The sequence below is a fragment of the Microcebus murinus genome, chromosome 7 (genome assembly GCF_040939455.1).
Source record: "Microcebus murinus isolate Inina chromosome 7, M.murinus_Inina_mat1.0, whole genome shotgun sequence".
NCBI classification, from domain to species: domain Eukaryota; kingdom Metazoa; phylum Chordata; class Mammalia; order Primates; family Cheirogaleidae; genus Microcebus; species Microcebus murinus.
This window is the reverse complement of record NC_134110.1, coordinates 56,705,645-56,727,669: the sequence shown is the minus strand read 5'-3', so window position 1 is coordinate 56,727,669 and position 22,025 is coordinate 56,705,645. Positions and strand designations below refer to the sequence as shown.

General features: G+C 31.3%; 1 protein-coding gene across 10 annotated transcripts in view; it reads left to right on the top strand.

Moving 5' to 3' along the window:
- The window catches only part of OXR1 (oxidation resistance 1), a 438,511-nt gene that overhangs the window by 393,436 nt on the left and 23,050 nt on the right, over positions 1–22,025 (top strand). For 8 of the 10 annotated variants that reach the window (XM_012784241.3, XM_076005078.1, XM_012784250.3 and 5 more), the window contains 3 exons: positions 927–1,690; positions 5,268–5,436; positions 8,630–8,792. In XM_012784241.3, coding sequence (XP_012639695.1) covers positions 927–1,690; positions 5,268–5,436; positions 8,630–8,792 — 1,096 coding nt within the window. Of the gene's footprint in view, positions 1–926; positions 1,691–5,267; positions 5,437–8,629; positions 8,793–17,911; positions 19,000–22,025 lie in introns of those variants that run through there. The other 2 variants (XM_012784252.3, XM_012784251.3) reach the window with 1 other exon arrangement.

The following is a 22,025-nucleotide window of genomic DNA, read 5'->3' as shown; positions in this document are numbered from 1 at the left end:
ATCCAGGGTCAACCAATTATTTTTGTGTTGACTTACTTTCTAGTCTTCTCTGTTCATCATATTTTTGCATGGTTCTCAAATTGTATATGCATAAATGTTAATACTTTTCCACTGAGATCATTTAATTTCCAGTTATCACAAACTACTTGTAACCATCATTTTAAATTACTGACTTGTATTTCATGATACAGATGTTGCACTACCTCTTTCCAGAACTTAAAATATAACTTTTGAACATTAGTGCTTATATATACAAATGTCATTAAACATGGAAATCTAGACCCAGTTATAAGCCAGTTATTTAATATTTAAACTCTTTACCTGAACAAGTTGTCTTAGAAATGTTATTAAGAGTTGCTGTTGTTAACATGAAGATTTTCTCTAATCACTTTGCCTTGGTTCTATTCAGGTGTATTTTAAGCCTTGTAGTTGAGCCATATATTTTAGTTTTGTCTCTATTTGAATATAAATAAGCACTGTGTGTATAAGTATGTGTGTATGTATGTATGTATATTATTAATAGATTAGTATGTTTTTACTTTATTGAGATATTTAAAAGTTTAATGAATTTTTTTTTATTTTCTATATTCCATCAGTGAGTAAATTTTAGTTTAGAATTACAGCTTTACCAGAACTTATGTCATCACATTCTCTTCAAGTAGTTTACTTATATGGAAATCTTACATTGATATTTCCTGGATCTTAAGCAATTGATATAAAAGCTTAACTTGATCTATAGAAGTACTTGATCTGTAGATTTAATTATGGTCATATATGAATAATCAAAATTTTATGTTCTCTTATGATACATGCTAAATCCTTTTTGAAAAGCCTATTTAATGATACTAATTCAATGTTCAGTTTGTGGAAAATAAAATGCTACAATTTTAAAAGTCTAATAATTTTTTTATCTTATTTAATGACAGAGAAATAGATCAGTTATCAGGAAAGGGCTTCTGCCATTCAAAGAAAATGACAGGAAGTAATACTGAGGAAATAGATTCGAGAATCCGCGATGCAGGTAATGATAGTGCCAGCACTGCTCCTAGGAGCACTGAGGAGTCTCTTTCTGAAGATGTGTTCACAGAATCAGAACTCTCCCCTATACGAGAGGAGCTCATCTCTTCAGATGAGCTGCGGCAAGATAAATCTTCTGGTGCGTCGTCAGAATCTGTGCAAACTGTCAGTCAGACTGAAGTAGAATGTTTGACAGCCAAATCAGGGTCCACTAGTACTCCTGGTCACTTAAAATCTGATACAGAACATTCTACAAATGAAGTTGGGACTTTGTCTCATAAAACTGATTTAAATAATCTTGAAATGAAGACTAATGAAAGAGATCAGATTACAGATAACCTTCAAGAAATACCAGGCCCTAAGGAACAAAGTACAAGTATACAAGATAATACAGATCAGGATTTTTTTCTTCATGAGAATTCACTACACCACGAGGAGAGTAAAGAAAATATGTCTTGTGAGGAAACAACAGATTTTAATCAAAAGCAAACTGTTAACAAAGGAAAACAAGGAAAGGACCAAAGTCGGGACTCAGAGACAGAGGTAGAAGAGCTACGCAAACTCTGGAAAACCCATACCATGCAACAAACTAAACAGCAAAGGGAAAATATGCAACAGGTGTCACAAAAAGAAATTAAGCATAAAATCGCATCTGCTGATGGACATATAGAGGGTAAGTGTTGAGAATACATAATGTTAGTTCATATTATTGCATGTTGTCTCCCTCTTTCCTCACTGACTCAAAAACTGATATATCCTAGGCCAGTCTGAAAGATAACCCAGTGGTAACTCTGATGTTACTCTGAGGACAGGTATATATAGTCTCTGGTGTCTACTGTGTTTTCTCATACCACAGGTAGATTGTACACGTAACGATCATCATTTCAACCAATAAACATTTCCAATCAATAAACGTTCTTGAGTCAACTACATTCTATCTTTGAACAATTTATTTCTTGAAAGTACACACAGTCTGTTGATCATTCCATTTTCTCTTTAAGTTCGTGGTGTGTTAGCTATTAAAAATGTCTTTTTTCATTGCACATATAATATTTTAATTACCAAAGTAGTAATCCCATATTTATTTTTAAAAGTGCAATTACACATAAAAATATATTTCTGGAATTCTTCCACATATCCAGAAGTTCCATCATCATCTGATTAAATGTTTTCCTTTAAAAGCCAGAACTCAGGAAAAATAAAAGCACTATTTTGTCTTTCAGTTTTGTTTTTTGATACTCCTTCTGAAAATTATAGTAATAGTCTATCTTTTATTTCTAATGTATCATGCTTGTGCTTAATACATTATGAATTAAATGGGGTATAACTTGAGAAACTTAGCTAATAACATTTTTATTCTATTGGAATGCTGATCCCAGATTTATCCAATTTACATATGACCTTTTTTATTCAGAAATTTTTTATTGTACTAAAATATACATAAAATAAAATTTATGATTTTAACTATCTTTTTAATTTGATAAAATATACATAACAAAACATCATTTGAACAATTTTTAAGTCTACAATTTAGAAGCATTAACTATGTTCGCATTATTGTGTGAACATCACTATTATCCATCTCCAGAACTTTTTCCCTCTTCCCAAATTGAAACTCTGCACTCCATGAACAAATAACTTGCCATTCTCCCCTCTCCATAGCCTTTGGCAACCAACATTCTACTTTCTGTCTCTAAATTTAACCCCTATAAGTACTTCAGATGAGTAGAGTCATATAATATTTGTCCGTTTGTGTGTGTCTTATTAAACTTAGCCTAACGCCTTCAAGGTTCATCTATTTTGTAGCATGTGTCAGAATTCCCTACCTTTTTAAGGCTGAGTTATATTCCATTGTATGTTTATACCACATTTTGTTTATCCATTCATTTCTTTTTTTTTTTTTTTTTTTGAGACAGAGTCTCGCTTTGTTGTCTAGGCTAGAGTGAGTGCCGTGGCGTCAGCCTAGCTCACAGCGACCTCAAACTCCTGGGCTCAAGCGATCCTTCTGCCTCAGCCTCTCGAGTAGCTGGGACTACAGGCATGCGCCACCATGCCTGGCTAATTTTTTATATATATATCAGTTGGCCAATTAATTTCTTTCTATTTATAGTAGAGACGGGGTCTTGCTCTTGCTCAGGCTGGTTTTGAACTCCTGACCTTGAGCAATCCACCCACCTCGGCCTCCTAGAGAGCTAGGATTACAGGCGTGAGCCACCGCGCCCGGCCAATCCATTCATTTCTTGATGGACATTTGGGTTGTTTCCACCTTTTAGCTATTTTGAATAATGCTGCTTTGAACATTAGTATACAAATATCTATTTGAATTCCTTCTTTGAATTTTTGGGAGTGCATACCCAGAAGTGAAATTGCTGGATCATATAGTAACTCTATGCTTAACTTCTTGAGGAACTGTTTTCCATAATGGCTACACCATTTTATATTCCCATCAGAAATGAACAAGGATTTGGTTAGGTTTTTAAAATACTGTATTTTCTTTGTGTCATCCATTTGAGATACCCTGAAGATCTAAGGATTATATTTAGTAGATGATAAAGACTTCATTTATTTGAAACAAGTTCTATAAAAGATTGAATGTTTCTTCTTCTGTAATACTTTATTTTCATTCAGAACTAATGAATTTTCCTTAAGGAACATTGTGACAAATATTGGAAGTTTCTAGAAAATTTATAAAATAACCTGGAATTCATTACCAAAGATGATCATTTTTAACATTTGGTATATTTGTCTGTTTTATAGAGACCTTTGGGAGTGTATGTATAGATACATATATGAACATATGCACATATATATAATTTTGATATTATTTGTATCTATACATATAGATTTTTATATAAATTCAGAATTACACTATATGTAGTATTGTATCCTACTTTTTGCATTTAACATTTTATGTCATGAATGTTTTCCTGTGTTGCTGCAGTTCTTTGAAAACATTATTTTAATGGCTCCCAAATTTATTTAACCATTTACATATTATTAAGACATTCAGTTGTTATTAACAATTCATACTGTTAACACATTTCTTATTTTTGATGTTGTAAAGAGTGATGTGTAAATATCTTTATTTGAATATCTTTGACTCCATTTGATGGTTGCTTTATATTTTGAAACCCTTGAAAAAGATAAAATGACAGATTCTATTTAACCTGGTAACGTGGAGGACTAACTTTAATAGGTTTGTTCTGGAGTTTAGTAGGATTAGTGGGGATAGGGAAAGTTCTATTATAACCAAATACTAAAATGAGAGACATTGATAGATGTTTTTAGATAGATATCTCTAGATTGTTGCCATTTGGTTTCTTCTTTTTTTGTTTGGAAATAAAATTAGTTTTAAGTGATTGTAAGTAACTTGATATTCTATAATAGGGAGATTTTCAAAGTTTCTGGTCTTTATGACTTTATAATATAATCAAATGTGTAATAAAGATAAAAGTGTAGAATACAATTATGGGCAGAATGGTGAAAGGTCCCCCTTTTAGCTATATGCAAATAGTAGAGATCACTTTGTAGATTATGTACTTTGCATAATATTACACAGAAAAAAAACTATGACTAGTACCTAGATTTCCTGATTGTAACTAAGTGCTCTTTCCTCCACAGTGTGCTGCCTTCATGAGATAATTAATGTCCAGATTCTTAAACTCACCCAGTTTGTCAGACTTTCAGTATATTCTTTATCAGCATTTCTGGTTAGAAGATTAAGAGATAATTCATTCTTAATTAACTGTCCAAACAATTGGCTGAATCTATATTGCTGACTATTTTAGCACACCGTCAAATGCATGTAAAAGCTTCAGAAACTTCATTGAATTTTTGTCTGTAATAACTATATTAAAGTATGCCTTTAAAAATTCTATAAAATTATTTAGATGTCATTCTAAAAGACTAATAGAGAATATGCAGAAAATTATATATGTATATAATTACTTTGTTATGGTTGTTATTAAGCAAAAATGTTCCTGAAGCTTTTACATTTTTTCCTAATTTCTTTAGACATAATTTCAGTGCATTAGCTTGGCTGTTCTGTTAACTTTAGTCTTGGTGTATCTGTGACTTTACTTTTAATGGAAAAAATACAAGTTACTTAAGAGAATTCACCAGAGTACCAGAAAAGTGAGGTTTTATTCTGTAATTATTTGTCAGAACTTTGAAGATAACATCACCTAATCTAAATTATTTAAGCATGGTGTATGAGAATTGAATAAATATTGTTTGTGTTTCAATTTTAGGTTCTGCACTTTTAAAAGAAAAGAGAAGGCATCGATTACATAAGTTCTTGTGTCTCAGAGTTGGAAAGCCAATGAGGAAAACATTTGTATCTCAAGCAAGTGCTACAATGCAACAGTATGCACAGAGAGATAAAAAACATGAATACTGGTTTGCTGTGCCACAAGAAAGGTAAATAAAAACAAACAACAAATGTTTGGGAACGTTATAGAGATCCTTGAATTTAAATTATTGAGTATATTACAATACCAGTGACAAAGTACTTTGAAACATATGGTTATAGCTGACATTAAATCTGTTTGAAATCATTTAGTTCCTATTTTATGCTCTAATTTGGCTGCATTATTGCAAAAAATGTGAATATATACCCAGTTTTAGTAGTAAAGAAACTTAAGATGTTTCAGAGCAAGAAGGTTCATCAAAATATTTACTGATATAGCTCTTCTCTGAATGCAAGTAATGATATATAATCTTTTCATTTAAATTTCCTCACTTACTAAATGCCTATTATCTACATGACACTGAAGTAGCTACTAAAAGTATAATGGTGGTCTTCAAACTATTTTTGTATACCCTTTACATAATAAAATTTTTCATCTTAAGTTTTAGCAATTGTGAAGGATGTCTTGTTACTGTATTGTAAATTTTGACATTTTAAGTTAAAACTATTAAATTGATCTTTTAAATATATCCAGTAGAATCTAAACATCATAACAATTTTCCCTCTACCATTATCTACTTAAAAACTATTTACATGTACTCTTCTTTAACAGTTAAAAATTGCATCCTTATTTTTTCTCTTTGAACTTGTATTTCTGTTACACTTCCTCACAGAATCTTTTTATAAGTTACTGTATTTTTATCCCTTATTATAGTTCTTTGCAAGAAACTGCATATACTTACACATTTACATATCTATGTGCATAAGTATACTGAAATTAAATTAGTTTAAAAATTTCTGTGAATGTTGTCAGAATAATAAAGGGTCTAAGGTTTTACCCTACTAGAAAACTAACAAGTTGGCTTGCTTCAGTTTGATGCATGCTGGCAGAAAACACACGAATCACAACAATAGCAGTAGTCAGTGCATCAACATTTGCTTTGAGTTCTTTGTGCCTCCATTCCCACAAAGGATGTGAATAAGGCCAGGTGACAGCTGCATATGCCATGGGCTTTATTACAGAAGAGGAACCATAGGTTTAGGGAACCTGAATCTTTTATAATGGACAGTAAGCATGGTTTGCCTCACAGTAAGATATCATCTCTTCTAAGACCATGCTATTCCATGTTTCCTATGCGAAAATACTTGAAAAGATGTTGCTGAACAAAGGTATTCAATGTTTCTGTGCATAAGACATGCAAAAAACCAAGAGAAAATTATATAACCACAACTACATGGTTCCAAGTGTTAATTATATGCAGAAGAAAATTATATGTCATTCCAATTATTACTAATATACAATTGATCAAAGCAACATAAATTATAAAGTCATAATTATTACACAAAAAGTAAAATATCATAGAAAATGTGTACCTTAAGGAGATAGATGGGCCTTTTCCCCTAGTTTATGCATTCATTGATGAATATTATTCATTGAAAGGATGAGAGGATTCAGCACCAGTTCTGCTCCTCCCTTTTTTATGTTTCTTGTAAGTACTTAGAAGCTTTGTTTATATAAAAGTCAATGAGACTGAAGAGAATTGTATTATAATAATGTCACTAAATTCTTTAAACATGTTTTAAAATAATTCCAAAAATTACTTAATCATCTTTCACCAAAATTATTTTTAGTGATAATCAGTGAACCCCTTCAGTTTTGTGGAAATTAATCAATTAGAAATCACCTGAAATGCAAAAGGACTTATTACCGAGTTGTTATAATCAGTCCCTGTCTCTACACAAATCTTGGGTAGCCTGGAAGTTTTACAGTTTAAGTCATGTACCATTGTAAAATTATAAATGGGTGAGAATATGCCCATTTTTTATAAGTTAGAGTACTTTAATAAAAGCAGAGAACAGGGAATTTGAAAGATATCTTAACTGTACTGTTTTTAGACAGTATCAGCAAAGAGTAACATGTGGAAGTGGATAATATAGAAATTGATAGTCCTTTAGGACTATCTTAAGTGTTCATGTACCTCTTGAAAAGTCTTTATATGTTGTTTTGAAGACTGCTGCTTTCAGGGATAAAATGATAAAGTATTTCTGTCTCCTTCTCCCACTCCACCAAATATACAGTACAGTGTGTACCTTCAACAAAATGGAATTAATTTAAAAGTATGGAATCATTTGCATAATTCTTTTGGCTCTGAAAAGGACAAGAGCCAGATTTTCAAATTTTCCAGTGATGTTGAAATTGCTACAAATAAAAATTTAACTATATTTAGTTAAAGCTAATATAAAAACTTAGATTTTTCTCACTATTCTTGGCTTTATTTTAATTTTTACATGGAATTTTTAATTTTTATATTGTCTTTTTACCTTGGCTAAAGTTCATTAAAAATTAGTATTATTAGGATTCTGACCATTATTATATACATGTAACTTATGAAAATTGCTATTTTAAAAGTGAAAATTATCTGAAAGATAAAACTTAACATCCTTTTAATATGTTAACTACTACATAAGGAATGGCAAAAAATTATTAGATTGAAAATATAATATCTAGAACCATTATTATTCATTGGTATATGTTAGCTGAGAGTTTTATAATCAATTTTCAGTAACTCATGTTAATTAACTAAAGCCAGTAAAACATAGATATTTGAAATAATGTTTGACTCTCAAATATGTTTATCAGGGAATGCAACAACTATCTTACTATAGTAAATAAAACATTGAAACGGGGAACCAGAGATTTAAAGAAATAGATCATCTGTCCCTGAAAATTGTGTGTTCATGGTATCATTTGAAAGTTAAGGACATTAAATTTCTATTAACTTGGAAAAATTCTGTACAGTGTTCATGTTTTTAAAAAGGCAATTAATAAATTATTTACTTGTATTTTAGATCATTAGATCATTGAATGAATGAGGTCAAAGTCGTGGATCTAATTTCCTTTTTTATCACTAGTGTTTTTAAAGAAGTAAAACATTACTATATACAGCATCCAAACTTCAAAAGCATGCCAAAGGAATGTTTTCTCAAAAAAAAGTTTTCTCAAAAAAAACTTGACAGAACATGGCCAAATAAATTTTAAATTAATGTCTTCCTGATAGTGGGCTTTATCTTTTTATATAAAGCAGCATATATTTTGTTTGTATTTTAAGTCTTTTAAGTTTTATTAAGATATTTTACAAACATAATTTTGTTATTCTAGCAGCACAGAATACTAGGTCTATTAATAGTCACTTCTTCTAACAGGACGGATCACTTGTATGCCTTCTTCATTCAGTGGAGTCCAGAAATATATGCAGAAGATACTGGTGAATATACCAGAGAACCCGGATTTATAATAGTAAAAAAGATCGAGGAGTCAGAAACAAATGAGGATTCTAGTAATCAAGCAGCAGCCAGAGAATGGGAGGTAAGGAGAAAAATGTGATGATTTCACTCATCTTTTTTATGTTGTATGAATTTACAGAATGCAAGTGATCTTTGCACAAAAGACTAATTTTTTTTAAAGGTTCAGGTTCACTGCCCATGTGTATATGTGGTTATTGAATCTGTGCAGTAACTTCAGTTTAATATAATATTTGTCATTCTGCTTTTGCTTTACAATACTAGAAAAGCAGCCCATTAGCAATGAAATGACTTTTATTGAATATATTTTAGAATGTTAAATTTAGGAAAGAGTAACATTATATCAAAGAAGGAAATATTGATTGCTGTTATATTAATTTTCATAAAACATTGATTGTGGATCTGATTCCTTTTATCTCCTACATGGAGGGAGGATAAATCAACACATCCATGCAAATTAGCACTTTTTTCTAAGTTCTGAACCTAAGCATTATTGACTTGAATTTAGCAATGGTAATGTTAGGGAAAATAAGCTGGTGCTGATTCAACAAAGTAGAAAAATTTTACATGCTCAAATTTAATGAACTTGTTTAAGCGGCCAAACTAATACTAAAAACTTTTTGTAGCCCGTCTTAGGTAATACCCTTTTTAAGATTATGTATCATATTTTACATGCTTTATCTTGTAGGTTTAGTAAGGTGACAGTATTTTTGTTGTTGTTGTTATTGTTGCCTGGATTAATCTCTTCTTGATGCATTAGAAAATGTAGAGCAGATGCTAAAATGTGATAATAAACGTAGTCAAATTTTGTTATCCATTTGGTGTTAATGTTTGTGGTTGTTAATGTGATATGAATTCATTGTGCATGCACTTAACATGTATAATGATTGAAAGTATACATGGCATGTCTTTTGTTTAAAACGCAAACCTGATTTTGAATGTGTCTAATTTTATTCTATGTAGTGCATACAACATCAGTTTCTACTGTAATTCCAATATGCTGGAGGGAAAGAAGTAACATATTTTGAGTATTTTAGGTTCTTTTCATACTTAAACCAACATTATTAATCTTCATTTCAGCCTTATTCGTAATAGCCCAAAACTGGAAATGTCCATCAGCAGGAGAATGAATGGATAGATTTTGGAATATTCATAAAATTTCAAATAATATAACAATAGAAAAGATCGAGTACAGGCAACAACATGGATGAATCTCACAAAGAATATTTCAAATAAAAGAAGCCAGACACAAATGAGCATATACTGTATAATTTTATTTATAGGAAGTTCAAAAGGGTAAAACTAGTCAGACTAGCAGTTACTGGTGGTTGAGGAAGTGGCTAAGGCACAGGAGTGAATATACAGTACTGGAGATGTTCTATTATCTTAATCTGGGTGGTGGTTACAAGGGTGATTACATTTGTAAAAAAATAATCCCTGAGATGTATTTTTAAGATAGATTTAGGAGGCATTTAAAATGGCTAAGGTGATCAAAGATGTATACCTATACTAAGGCAGCAACAGTTGAAAGCAGGGTGGAAAAAGATGAAATAAAGTTAGAGAAAAAAGGTATTAGCTAGCTAATTACACAGGATTTAGTTATAACTAAGTAACCATGAAGTTTCTATCTTGAGTGGCAATGTGGATTGCACTACTTTCACTCAAGAAAGGGAATTGAGGGCATTCTCTCCATTGCAGTTGGGGCACTTAACTTTGGAAATGAGAGACTGTTGACTATTTTGATTCAAAGGAACTGCCTCAGTGTCTGTGGAACACTCTGCAGATTATAATTTCTAATAGAAAAATAGATGTCTCCTCACTTGTCCTTTAACCAGAATTGGTTCAATTGAAAGTAAAATAGAAGAGAAAAAATTTAATTTGTGAAACTTTTTGCTGCATCATTCAGGAGTAGTACTGCTCTATCCAATATGGTAGCTACTAACCGTATGTGACTATTAAATACTTGAAATGTAGCTAATGCAACTAAGGAACTGAACTTTTAGTTTTAATTGAATTTAAAACCTGATACTTGATACAGTTATTAGATAACTTAAATGTTTGAAACAACTTGGATAGATGATCTACTTTTTCAACTATAAATTTCATGAAATATAAATATGCTCTAAATAAATCTAAGTCTAAATAAGGTCAAGAATTTCCTATGAAAATTTAGTATCTGAATTGAGATATGCTGCAGTATAAAATAATCCACTTCCTATAGATACAGTAGCCACTAGCCACATATAATTACTGAGCATTTCAAATGTGGCCAGTCCAAATTGAGATGTGCTGTAATATAAAGTACCATGGATTTTAATAACTTAGAATTGAAAGAAAAAAGAATGTAAATATTTTATTATTATATCAATTAATATTAAACTGATAATATTTTGGATATATTAAGTTAAATAGCTATGTTATTAAAATTAATTTCACTTTTTTAATGTGGCTACTAGGAAATTTATCTTTCATTAAATTGCTCTTGTACAGTGTGGGTCTAGTGCCTAATGGATACTAAATGCCTAAAAATTATTGTTAAACTAATGAATATTTGTTTAAGTGAAAGAGTAATTTTAAATGTTAAAATAAAATTTTTAAAAAAGCAATTTGGCTAAAGCCCTTATATAAACAGGAGTATTTCAAAATGTGAAGTGATTTTTTAAAAATTTTTTTGTTCTACCTAGGGATGGATAATAGGTGACAGAATTTACTATGAACTTATGGTTACCACCTTGGGTGTTAGTCTGATTAAAATTAACTGCTCTATTCACTTTTACTCTGCTTTTGTGATACTTAGGAGATCTTTATTATCCCTGACTGTTATTCAAGCAGAAATATATTGTTAGCCAGAAGTGTATATGTGGGGAAGCTTGCACATGGTAAACTTATCTCTACCCCTACTTGCCCCTCTCCCTCTTCTCCTCCCTGTGTAAGGGTCACAATGCAGAGAGTTGTCCGTTTTTATACACTATCATGTTATCAGAGCTAAGAATGGTACAGGAATTTTGTTTATTTTCAATAAATATTTATCAGATTAATGAATAAATTTAGGCATAGATTAAAATAGAATTTAAAGCTTCTCTTTCAAGATTAGAAAAAGTTCTTATGTCAGTTGCAGTAAATATTTTATCATAAAGCCATAGACTCTGGAAATTGGAATTAACTGACAGTCCAGCTTTTCTCTCATTTTACATTTTATATTATTTTTTGTTCTGCTTTAACATATCTGTTGATAGGGAATGTATTACTTCAAAGGGCAGTACTTTTTATTTTAGGACAACTCTGCTACAAAGATTTTTGTTACAGTAAGTTTAAAGAAACATATCTTTGTAAATTTGATCCATTTGTTTTTATTTGTCCTTCCAGTGCACATAAATGACAAAGAAAATTCTCTGTATACTATAATAATATGAAATTATTTGTTGTCTTCCCTTTAATCTCCTTCCAGGATTGTTTTCCCTAGAACTTGAACTATTTAATAACTTTATGAACTCTTTTCAGATTTTATATTATTCTTACCATTACCCCACAATTTGTCAAAGCATTCATAAACACCCCAAATTAAAACTAAAATGTGCACTTGGGATGTCAAGACAAATTCTGTAATATTTAAAAGTATTTTCATTCCAAAATATGGAAATTGAAACTCAGTCCTATTGAAGATAATTAGAAAAGCCTGGATTTAAAAATTAGAAATGACGAATAAAGCAAAGAAGAAAGAGTACTATTAAAAGTTTGGACAGTGAATTCCAGAGAGAGGGGAGACCAGCACAAACCTATGTTTACTAAGAAAGAGAAAATTTAGTCATATTTGAAGTATTCAAAGAGTAGGAGTTCCTAATGAAATATCAGAATAATTCCTGAGTGTGGGGAGAAAGGATTTGAGAAATACACTCAGGATGTATAAAACATTGATTTTCCTCTCCTTATAGTGTCTCTGAGTAGAAAACATGATAAAGAGTCCTTTAGTTTGTAAGGGAGCTATGTCTGAATTAATTGTATCCACATGGCAACTATTGATGAGAAAACATATTTTTAGAAAATCAAGCCACAAAATGATGAAAGAAACCCTTCTTCATAGTGAACCAAATTTGTGTTTTTGGTGTAACACCCAAAATAAAAGAAATGTGAATTATGAGTTTTTCTGCTATTGGAAGTTCAGTAGCCTCATCTTGCAACTGAGAAAGAACTACTTATTATACAGTCTTTCCTCTGATTTCTGCCAGTGTCAACAAGTAGATCATGTGTAGTGAGCATACTTTTTGATGTGGAGCTTTGTGGTTTTATGGAAAATGTTACTTTTTGTTTTTGATGGAGATTGTTTTTATGCCTTTTTTTCCCCACTGAAAAGCGAAGTGCTCTAATGGCATTTCAGAAAAGCATCAGCCTGGTCCTGAGTTGTGAAGGTGAGGAAAGATGCTTAATGACATGTACTATTTCCTGATGATAGTGTTTGTTTAATAAATATACAAAAAAGATTAATAGTAAAATGAATTCACATGTACCAATCGCTCAACTTTACCAACTTATTTCATCCAGTTGTTCTCTTCTTCAAATTATTTCTTCATCCTTTTCTCTAATTCACATTTCTTCAAATGTCATAACACTATTTAAAATATATGTAACATGTACAGTATATATTTTTCCAATTTGTTATTTTACTTAGGATCTAACAAAGTTCCATATGTTAGTTAAAATTTATCTTAAGTCTCTCTAAATGTAGGTTCTCCCTCCTTTTCTTTTCTTTTTGTTTGCTTTTTTTTTTAATTTTAGTTTTTGAGAAATCATATTTTTTTCTGTAGAATGTCTCATAGTCTGGAAGTTGCTGATTGCATCCCCATGGTGTCTATTAACATGTTTTTCTACCACTTGAATTTTCTACCAGTTGGTAGATCTAGAGCAATGCATTTAAGCACAGATCTAGAGCAATGCATTAAGCACATTTAAGCAGATCTAGAGCAATGCATTTAAACACAGATTTTACAGATGATCTGTAAAATCATCTTTATTTTACAGATACTTTCTCTAAGCTTATTTTTTATTTTCCCAAAATTCTCCTAGTAGTAAATCATAGTGATTAAACTCTAATTCAGAACCTATGTCCTTTTGACCACACCAGATTCTCAACTTTGGTAGAAATATTGAATCATTTGGCGGAGCATTCAAAAATCTTATTGCTCAGGTCACATCTCAGACCAGTGAAATCAAAATCACTGGAGGTGGGACCTAGTTGTCAATATTCTTTAAAGCTCCCTGGTTACTTACATTGTGCAGTCAGGGTGGAAAAACCTCTTTATTATCCCATGTCACAACTTTAGATGTGTTATGTGTTAAACACAAACAATACTAAAACTGTGAAAGATTCTTTACACTATATTGATCATAATATAGTTCAGTTTTTTAGTCCCTGTCATGAAAGTTACATTGTATGAAATATTTTTCACAGTATTCCTTTTATCAGAGTGCTGTACCAGAAACATACATTTGGTTAACTATGGAAAAAGGCTTTTTAAATCATCTTGTGCTTTAATTTTTTTAAAACATTTTCTTCTTAATAAAGGCAGCCATATGGATGCTGTTAATGCTGGCATAGCTTCCTTAGATACCAAAGGACTTCTGTCATATTGTGTACTCAGAAGACAGTACAAGGAGAGGGAAGTCAAGAAACATACCAGGCTACAAGTCATTTGTCTTTGAACTTGATCTTCTTCAACTTTATCCGTCAAATACAAGTCCCAAGAGTCCAGTGGTATAGCCTAAAGGAATGACCACCACAATAAGCCTGAATTATCATTGAAGTCTTTTTTAAGATTCATGTAAAACTTTGCATTCAGCTTTATAATTTATGTTGTGATAGAAAAATAAAATTTAAATTCCTTATCATGAAGTAAAAATGATAATATAGTAAGATGAGTCACTTTTATCGTGTCATCAAGGTACCATACTTCTGGGCCGTATCATCATTCTCCCCAAGTTCCAACTTCAGGAAGCTCTATAATAGAATCCTCTGAAAGTCTTAGCTTTCAGTGCCATGCCAGTCTTGTTACTTGACCAGATAAGCCTCAAATGCGGAGCTTTTTAAGCTAAAATTGCTGTTGTTATCACTTCATTTGGGTTGACTTTTCACTCTTGTTGGGATAAGAGCTGGCAGGTAAAGTTTTCCAAAATTTGTCTTCTCTAAAGTTATACCACATGTAGTTCAGTATCTTTTACTCTAAGCCTAGTAAATAAAACACTCAGTGCTCCTAGGATGATAAATAAAAACAATTAAGAAACCAGATTTATTAAGTTAGCTTTAATTGACTTATTTTGCCTCCCAGGCTTCTGGTTTTTTATTAAATATTAAAAAAAAGAGCATACCAATATTTTATGTCAATCGGGTGTATTTCATTTTTAAAATGATTGGTGTTAGAAGAAATTGGCTTTGGTTTACTCTTGCTCCTCACCCTTGCCAAAGTATTGCTAAAGAGACATTCCATTTGATTTTTGGTTTCTGAGACAACTTGGGTTTTTTTTGTTTTTTTGTTTAGGTGTTTGACATTATTCACTTTTTCTCAGTCAGCTAATCAAAGCTTAGGCACTGCTTATTACATAAGCCTTTGTACCATTATTCAAAGTATTTTAGAATGTGTTTTCTGGTTTAGATAGCTTTTAAATTCATTTATATAGTCTTCCTATTTTGACTTTAATTTCTAATGTTCTCCGTTTTAATTATATAAATGTAAAATATTTAAACTAATCTTAGCATTTTAGGCCATACAATTTTTCATATTATGTCATCGTTGGATTTGTTTTTTCACTGGTATGTGGTGATTGTCTTGTGGATTCAGCTCTGTTTTCATAGCTGTCATTAAATAAAGTTATTGCCAGTGTCATTCATTAGGTTTCTCAGGAGACTTCTGTGACAATAGTTATTGCTGCAACTTCTAAGAAGTACCATATCAGGGAGCTTCAGTTGTTTGGTTAATATCTTATTTCCTAAACTGCTAGGTAGTGAGTATTCTGATGTTCATTTTATAAACCTATATTTTATTGTCATTATTATTACAGTATGTGTAATGCCAAAATTAAAATTGAGTCAATATAGGAAACAAACAAAAAAAGCCTTCCTGATCTCTTTCAGCCTAGCCAGCAAAATCCACGTAGAACTGATTTTGTCCAAAAATGAAATAAGTGACTGTGTCTAAAGTCACAACACAGAAAAGTCACAATTCTCAGATAAAGGCAATTTTTTAAAAAGTGTTCTTTTTCATATTGGCTGAGTAATCAAAAGTGTTACAAATCATAAATCCAGAAGAAATGTAATAAATATGAAAAAGGTAGAAATCAGAAGGATTAAAAAATTTGTTAGAATTTATAAATTGATGCAAATTGTCTTATTAATATGTAATATGGTCATGTGCTGCATATCGACATTCTAGTGGGTCCCCTAAGATTATAATGGAGCTGAAAAATTCCTATCTCTTAGTGATGTAGTAACCTGTAGCACAACACATCATCCTCTCTATGTTTAGATACACAAATGCTTACCATCATGTTACAGTTGCTTACATTATCCAGTACAGTGAAGTGCTATACAGGTTTGCAGCCTGGGAGCAATAGGCTATACCATATAGCCTAGGTGTGTAGTAGGCCATGTAGGTTTATGTAAGAACCTATGATGTTTGCACAACAACAAAATTAATTAACACCACATTTCTCAGAATGTATCCTAGTCATTAAGTGATTCATGACTATATTTCTATATTGATTATCTATATAACTACAAATGAAAGTTCTAGACTATTCATGTATTTTCTTTTAGCATTTGGCACCCAAGATTTAGGCCTAATATGGTCTGTTTAGACTACTGATAATGTTAATTTAAAAATGTTATCTACCTCAGGAAAGTTTTGAAACTGTGCTTTGCTTTCCCTGTTAACAATATTTTTCCTTAGTTGCTAGCCAAAAGTTACGAGCTATAAAATTTCCATTAAAAATGTAAAATGTTATCTAATATAGATTGTGAGAAGAGACAGGATGTATGGATGACAGACTAGTTTATGATTTTAAATAGGAAAGTTATTTCTAAAATATTACTTTAAATATTGAGTAAGGTAGGTTATGTATTATAACTTCTAGCAAACCACTCCCAACTCAAATAGGAAATCAGATATAAAGTAATTTAATAACTTTAGGCCTAATAAAGTAGGGGAAAAGGATTACTAAATTGAATATCTGAATTATGAGAACAGATTATGTTTGGTCTGTAAGCTGGTAGTGTTTTTAAAATTGCTTCATTTTATATTCTGTCATTTTATACTAATAATAAGTAGACTTCTGCTTCAAACTCTGTAATGTCTGGGCAAAATTAAATAACTTAGCAATATGTTTTCTAAATTCTATGAAAAAACAAAGGGCAAGAAGGAGACTTAGCGAGCTGATTTTATGTTTGCTGGATACTGTGTTTATAAGTTAGGAAGTCTTTGGCTTCCAGAAATAGAAAACCATACTCAAAATAGCTTAAACCTGTTGTTTCCCAAAGTGTGGTTCCCAGACAATCAGCAAGAGCAGCATCTGGGAATTTGTTAGAAATGCAAATTCTCAGACCGCACTTGCGTCTGCTTAATTGGAAACTGATTTTGAAACCCAGCATTCCCTTTTAACAAACACTCCAAGCAATTCTAATGCTGGCTAAAATTTGAGAGCCACTGGTTTAGATCTGTAAGGACCCATCTCTCTGAGGGTAGGAACCAGCCTCCTCAAAACACATGGTGAGGATACCTGAGCAAAATCCCAGCTGCATTAGGAAGTAGGAAGTGTGGGAATGGATGCTGAGTAGACAACCAACAGAATAGGCTATGTTATACTTGGTGTTTTTGTTTTAATATCTCATTTAAACCTCATTTTGGAACACATATTTTTTCATTTTAGAAAATCTGGCTGGAATTTACAACACGTTTTCCAAATGGTGCTCCCAAATTCTATAATATTGTTGATGGTTGTGTAGAGTCCATGATGAGATTGTGGGGTGTGACCCCAGTGCACTATATGTATAGGGAAACTTTAAGGTTGCTATTGAGATGATGTTGGTGTGTGCCTATGTGGGACTGTGGAAGAGAAATTTTAGGATAAGTGTGGTGGGGCTGGATTGGAGGAACAAGGAGGCGGGGTGGCTGGTATGCGGAGGAGGGAGGGTATTCTGTGTCCTGTGTGTGCACATTGCTGGAATGTGGAGGAATAAGATGTGGAGGTGCAGGTGGGGTCAGTATTCTGTTTTAGAAAGGTGGTGTGTGTGTGAAGAGGTGGCAGTGTGTAGTTGAAGGAGTAAGGTGAACTCAAGGGAGCCAGTTTACCTTAAAATGAAAAATATTTTCAGATGTACCATTATAACATTGATATTCTAATTAAAATTGAGCTCTAGATAATTTTAGTTTATATATACATAGTTTATGTATATGTGTGTGTTTGTAGTTTATATTTAATCTTTTAAAAATTCACTTCTTTGGCTATAATTAGTATACCACTGGTTAGTGAAGTAGGCATAGTGAGTACAAGCACCTTTTCCAGAAATTAGATGTTAAAAAAATTCAGTCTAAAAACAGACAGTGTAACAGGCAAAGGAATTTTCAGGTCATCTTCAATATTTGTGTAGGATTTATTTGTAGTAGTTTGGCTTGATTTTTACATAGTCATCCTATAAAATTTGAGGGTCGAAGGGTCCTTAAAGGACATCTTATTGCTTAAAAAGTATTCACATAAAAGATGAAATTTTATAGGATTCTTAGCTGTAAAATAATGCAAATAACAAAATGTTAATTGCAATCATTTATGTACCTTGAGAGGGACTCTGGAAATCGTACTTACTATTTTTTTGCAGCTCTTTTAGTGTATTTCTTAGTGTGTAGTACTTGGAAATACAGGCTCTGTGTCTTTAAACTTTTGAGCCCTTTCTTTGCACATTTGGGTACAGTGCAACCAAACTTGAGCATGGGAAATTCTCTCTTCCCTCCCTAGCTTTACAGTCTCCACTCAAAACTATCTTTACAATGGATACTACTTAGTGATTAGCTCTCTGTCTTGTCAATCAAATCTTTGTCTCTAGCAAACTGTTTTGTCACTGTAGTAGAGCTCTGGTGCTGGAAATTTATCTTTGACAGAGGAAGAATGCTTTTGAAAACAGTTCTTACGTGATTTGATATAACTTAATTTGCCCTGGAAGGGAAATGTCTCGTCTCTGGTATGGAAAAAAAGGGAGAAGACATCAACCAATTAATCATAAATACACTCTGGTAAATCTTAGTAAATTATTTCAATTTCTATATATACTAGTCTTTTTATGATAACATGCAAAATTATACAATTTCTGAAAGTTTAAGCATAAAAAATATTTATAGAACATAAAATTATATGATTCAAGAAAGTACCTTTAAGTTATTTCTGTTATTCTAATATCTTCACAAAAGGAAATTAATAAGGGACTGTAATTTTGTTTTGTATAAGTGTTTTGGTTTTTCTATTCCACCTCAACAGGAAGGTACCAATCATAATTGCTGCCTTAATGTTTTTAGTTAACCTTAACTTTGTAGGAAAATGTTCAGAATCTTTTCCTTGCTTAAAAGTAGAGAACAGAGTAAATTAATTTTTATTGACCAGATATCAAACTATATTCTTTTATAATATTGTTTAAGGGTATAATTTTAGCAATATAAGAAAAAAAGCTTTTTTAAAGGATTTGAAAAGCTTTTTTAAAGGATTTGAAAAGTTTTCAGGCAGTGCTACCTAATACAAAACTTTAAAAGATATTCTAGTAAAAGAATATTTCTGTCAACCATGCTATTTTAAGAATTTTAGTTATTTTTCTGTATAAATATGTGTACATTATTTGTTATAAAATATGTTGCCAATTGCTCTTTCTCTGGTAATTCAGGATTATTTTTGCCTTATGAATGTTCATTTTATTTTGACTATAATTGTAGATGATTTAAATAAGACCAGATACGTACTAAAAACCAGGAATGACTTTAGAAGATACCCTCAAAGCAACTTGCCACTCTTAAATGTCAAAATGCTAAAATGATTTAGCATGTCAAAATGGTAAAATGATTTTAATAAGTGTTATTTGTATTTATAATTTTGAGTTTTTGTTTAAATGTTCCATTAGCACAAAAGGGGTTTAGGCACCTGAAATGCTTAAATTTTTTAAATTTGTGATTAGATTGACCAGATTAGTCAGCTAACAGCTTTTTTTTTTTTAAACCTGGAACAATGAAGCTATTCATGTACTTTTTGATTTGCAGTTTGAATAAACACTTATTAGTTTGCTAAGACTTCAGTACAGTTTAATTTATTACAAATACAGACAAAATAAATTGTGGATGTTTTGAATTCTATAGATCAGTATAATGTGCAAGATACACATATACTCACTAATTCCTGTTCATTCTTATAGGAAACTATGATTTTGTCAGTTATTTTGTCTCTTGTCTTAGCAAGCATGCTTTTCACTGGTCATCACCTCTGCCCATACATATAGTTTATATATAGATATATATAATAGTATATTCATTGAACCTTCACAATAACCTTCAAAGTTTAGTAGAATTACTCCCATTTTAAATAAACTGATGGAGTGGTCACTGAACCAAGTGGTTACGGAATACAGAAAGACAACTTGACCCTAGCACATTTTTTACTTCACTGGGATGCCTTTGAAGGTTTTCTGAAGTGGTACAAATATGATGTGTTTTCATGTAGAAAAGCTCAGGTCAGTTTTCTAGCTCTTTTCCTTGCTTTAAAGTGGATTCCTAGGAGCTAGAGAGTAGGTCTTAAGAAAATTGAGTTGAAAAGTATTGCAGTTTGTTTACCTGCTTTGTAGACTGAGAATTCCCTGTAATATTTTGCATGACAAGCGACTCTTCTGCCTTAAAACTGAAAATCAAAAATATTTTTTCTGAGAGAATAACCAATATTGTAGAACATATGAAATTTTACTTTTTTGGACTTTATATTTTGGAGCTTTTTAGAATTCTTCATATCTTTACTTAACAAATTAGTAGTAGTATTCTATAGACTTCAATGATCAACTCTCATATAGAGGTAGTAATAATATAGCCATATAGTTCTGTAAACCTTGACAATTTTCTAAATGCTCATATATATAGTGCCTTACAGAGGCAGTTGATTTTCATTTTATTAATGAGTTAAATCTCAAGGATATTAACAAATAAATAAGTAGAATATACCTCAAACAAAATGTACAGAACGAAGATAAGATTTTGCCAATTTGCTTCAATGAGAACCATATTGATCAAGCATGCTTAACTTACCTTATCTTTTCTCTCTCTCTCTCTCTTCTTTCTCTCTCTCTTTTTTAGTTAAGGATGTTTTACAGTTCATTCTGATGAACAGTTAAACTTTAATGTCTCATCATTCATTTACTTAAAGCTATTCATATATTTGATATACTCATGTACCATACTCTACCTTTTTAGCGTCTGCAAGTAAGGGTAATTTGCTTGAAAGTTATGAGCCCATTTTATAATAAGAATTTAGGCTTAATCAGATTAAAGTCATAAATCACTAAATAGCAATATTGTTTTATCATCTCAATCAATGATTCACTAATTTTGTCACCATTTTCCTGTACGTAGGCCTTCATATATGACAAGACAGATTTATTTTTGTTTGTATTTAGGCTTTCATGTATGAAAGCACAGGAGAAGAGCTCCTGTGATGAATTATTTACATCTGTACAAGAATTAGCTCATAGGTAGAATTTTAAGAATAGCAAATTTGAATGTAAAAATCTTTCCAGATTATCTCAGCTTCAGATAATAATTATAATGATAAAATAATTATGACTGCTGATAATATATACCAAATATTATTCTAAACACTTAACATAAGTTGGCTTATTTAATCCTCCCAACCCTGTGAAGTATTACTTTATCATCTCCATTTTACAAATAAACACAGACACATAGCAACCATACTATAACCAGTAAGAGTCAGAGCTGGGGTTTGAATCTAGGCATTCTGGCCCTAATCCATGCCCTTGAACTCTTTGCCATACTCACTCTCAAATCTTCAGACTATAACAAGGGGAAGGGACTTATTTATTTCATACATTTAATATACTGGAATCTATTTTACATATACCTTATGCACACTTTGTTTATTCCTCATAAAATGCTTAAAGCATAAATATTATTTCCATTTGAAAAACCAGAAATAGTTTAAATGAAGTTGTCAAGTTCACAAAACTAATAAAAATCAGAATCAGAAGTAAGGCAGAGGTATAAAACCAAAGCCAGTA